At 28.6% G+C, this 3,792-nt stretch overlaps 1 protein-coding gene across 1 annotated transcript; it reads left to right on the plus strand.

The window, feature by feature from the left end:
- The first annotated feature begins 2,753 nt into the window (after nucleotides 1-2,753).
- On the plus strand, nucleotides 2,754-3,248 carry LOC145945594 (serine protease inhibitor 88Ea-like). The gene has a single exon (XM_083054652.1). The coding sequence runs from the start codon at nucleotides 2,754-2,756 to the stop codon at nucleotides 3,246-3,248; it is 495 nt and encodes a 164-aa protein (XP_082910778.1).
- Nucleotides 3,249-3,792: the final 544 nt, after the last annotated feature.

Genomic DNA, 3,792 nt, shown 5'->3' on the forward strand with positions numbered 1-3,792 from the left:
ACGTTTGGCCTTGCTCTTGCTATTTTATAAATAAAATGGTATTAAATCAAGATCGAGAGACAAGACGAATTAGTAAGTGCAAAGCGATTATTGTATAAAATTATGTAATTTCTCATTGTCAATCTATTTATTGAATAAATAATAATAAAATATATCTAGTTACGCAAATATTTTTTTGTGTTATTATTTTATATATTGTTGTTAAGTGAGTTTATATTTCTATGTAATTTAATGGCCATCGCATGGCAAGTCTTGCAAGATTGGATTGAAATACTTTAGACTCGCATACATTTTGTCGAAAGCTTGTAAGCTTTTCTATATTTTAGTGAATTTTTTCGCCTTTAACATATACATAATAAATTCAATTTTTAAGTATTACTTCCTCAGCTTTCACGGGAAATAGTGTACTTCAAAAAACGTTAGAATTAGATAGTCATCACAGAATATAATTTCTTTATTGTTAAAGATTAAATATTACTTTTAAGTTTTATCAATAATAATATAATACATTGATATCGAAATTTTGCATTAATTCTATTTTTCTAAATATAAGTAAAATATCGTTTTTGAATTCTTATATTAAATGATGATTAAACGTAGTCATGTTATTAAACATTGGTAACAATACATCAGTTATTTTCGTTTGGTTCGATTGTTTTTATATGTATGTTATTAATTTTACGGTATTTTGGTTTTAAAATTAAATATGAGATGTAATACCTATATAAAATTTAACTTTACGGATTTAAAATAATTGTCGAATATATATACATATACCATATAAATTTCAATTTCATACAATATGCTCTGATTTTTTAAGATATGCTTGATTATATATATTGTTAGTTGTTAAGATTCATTTAAGCTATATATTAATTCAAATTGTAATTTATTATAATTAAATTACTATTTATTTCTAATATTCTTCTTTTCAAATTTAATTTTTTTATGTTTTTCATTCGCTAGAAAATATAATAAAGAAAGGGTTTCCAGTTTGCGATCAAATGTCTGCATGAAACTATGCAGATTAAGCCAAAAACAAATTTTTCCTTCAATCCGTATTGCATATATAATGGACTTTTTATATTATGTTTAATGGTCAAAAGTACAATTGAGAAGCGCCTAAGACAGATTCTTCATTTATCGAGGATCAGCAAATTTAATTTGATAAATTACTGCCATATAAATAAGGTAAATATTCCTGTTGCATTTTTACATTAAATGACAGATTCTAATGGTTTTAATTAAATTGATTATAATGGTAAAAGAATGATTATAATGGTAAAAGAGTCAAAATTTGCATGCCAGACTGTATAAAATAACATATGAAAACATATTATGTAAGAAAAGTTCTGTCAGATTACAACCTTCATAAAGGGGTAACAATAAAGAAATATATATTAGCGAAAAAAGATTCGCGAAGCTTTGACACATATGTTAAATTTGTCAGTGAGGATTTTTTTAAGATGATAAATCTTTTAATAAATGTCAGAAACAGCTTCTATCGAAATATCTCTACAATTTTCACTCTATTTACATTCAGAAATAAAGTAACCACAATTTTTAAAGAATACAGCAAACACACATAAAAATAATGCCTGCTAGAATCAAAACTTGAATGAAGCAATTTGAAAATTGAAAATTAAAGGAATCTGAAATCTAGGAAGAATCTTACAAATATTGGTTCAATATTTTCGGTTTTAGAATGATACATTTGTGGGTATCTGCGATTACCACCATCACTATATGTTTAAATGTTGGATTAAACGTCAAATATATTTATCTAGTCTATTACTTTCTATTTTGGACAAAATACTCAAAAAAGATGTATCCAGCAATTCTGTGAAGAAATTAAATGACATCAATAAAATATTAAAGAAAGCGATAGATTATCACATTCTTGATCCCGTGAAATTAGCCGTAGTCAAGAAAGATATGGAATTTATTTTGATGACCTCGTTGCGTATATATGTTCAAAAAGTGAAAGTTCCAACGACTCGTACATCTAACGTACGAAAAGTATCGACTATTCCTGACAAACGAAAGCGTAATAGTTGTGAGCATCTCTTTATTTTATCTGACTTACATAAATTTTTTTATATTATAATCTTTTCAATTAATCTTAAACTAAACAAAAAAATATTTTGTAATCACATTTTTTCTTGTAAAAGACACAACGCGTAAATTTTATTTCTAGTAAACGTGTACCTGGGTATCCAAAGAAATTTTAAATATTAAAAATTTGATGGAATATTTTTCTTAAACAAAATATACAGAGCTTTGTTATACGAAAACAACTTATTAAAATATAACGAAAAACACAATTGGTATCCAGGTACCCATACATTAATGAAAAGGCGAATAAATATGCATTCAAAGGTCAAATTTTAGACTAGTAAAAATTGCAGTTAAATGTTTTTAAAATTTTTGAAAAAAAATACTCTGATTTTCACCGCTTTACAAATTATTTAATTTTTTATTGTCCAACATGTGATCAAAATGTGTTTACGCAAATGATTTTTCATTCTTGAGAATGTAAAATATGGATTCTCAAAACAATACGGATAGGACGAATGTATATTTCTGGATTTCATTCATCTATCTTGACCACTTTCGGTTCTTTGCTATATTCTTAATGGTTTTTTAGTCTTCTGTCCAGATCTAAGCATGCACGTGAGCGAGTTCATCTACGACGATAAAACCTCTCTGTTTGTGTTCCTACCTGGTTCATTTACCTCACAATCAGGTGGAAGATGAAAAAGGACTCTACCAGTACTGACATTTGCGATTTGATTCAACGATGGACGACCAAAAAAGGAATCTCCAAATTGTGGAATCTGCTAGATAATGAGAGGACTGCATCATCATTAGAAGATGACGTCCTCTCGACATGGCCGATCTTTGAGGTGGAGAGAAATTTGAATATCCGTGAGCTGCTGCAAGTACTAGGTGCCGAAGAATTATTGATGCCCGAAGCAATTGAGCTGGAAACTATGGAAAAGAGCACCAGCAGCAGTGTGCACATCGGCAATGTCGTGCATCGTACTCGAATCAAGGTAAGGGAAGAGGACATCCTCGGGGGTGCCATCAATGTCATCTACACCGGACAAGAGTCCTTTCCGAGCACCAAAAAAGTCGTCGTAAATTACAACTTTCCATTCGTCTGGCTGATCTATGAGAAATTACATCGAGAAATTCTCTTTGTCGGCGCTTTCAATAAATTCGCAGAGCCTGTTTTCGCAAATTAGACGATCGGATACAAATTAAGTTTAGAAATACTCGAGTCGGAAAGACACTTTGACACGATTGGGATAAGATCTGTAGTTATTGCATAATAATATGTAATTGTAGAAGCTTTTTTTCCATCTTATACGCGCGATTCAATCTTTTGACAATTTGAGCTAACATGCATTATTTATATATTTCGTGGGCGATATATTTTAATGAGCAACTTCTGTTAAAAATTCGGGGGCCAATTAAATAATCTTTTGGTCTAATTTAAATTTAATGTGTGTTTGCATTAAATTTATAAATTTTTGAAATTTCTAGAAAAAAAGAAAATTTTGTATTCTTTGAAGTTGTTTCATAAATATAGTAGATTACTCAATTTTCATTAATTTATTCTAGCATTTGTAAGGTAAAAGTATCAATGCTTGGACATGCATATCTGGACATTGGTATTTTTTTAATTTTTTAATATGGATATCTAAACTTCTAATATGGAATGTATATATATATTAAATGTACGTACATATGTTTACGGCTAAAAGTTTAGATATCTGCATTTAAAGA

The sequence above is a fragment of the Prenolepis imparis genome, unplaced genomic scaffold (genome assembly GCF_030444845.1).
Source record: "Prenolepis imparis isolate NDT839.2.m4 unplaced genomic scaffold, iyPreImpa1.0 SCAF_14, whole genome shotgun sequence".
Taxonomy (NCBI): Eukaryota; Metazoa; Arthropoda; class Insecta; order Hymenoptera; family Formicidae; genus Prenolepis; species Prenolepis imparis.

Bases quoted from the DNA above. Each gene is read 5' to 3' on its own strand.
- LOC145945594 (XM_083054652.1), top strand. From the start codon at position 2,754: ATGAAAAAGGACTCTACCAGTACTGACATTTGCGATTTGATTCAACGA.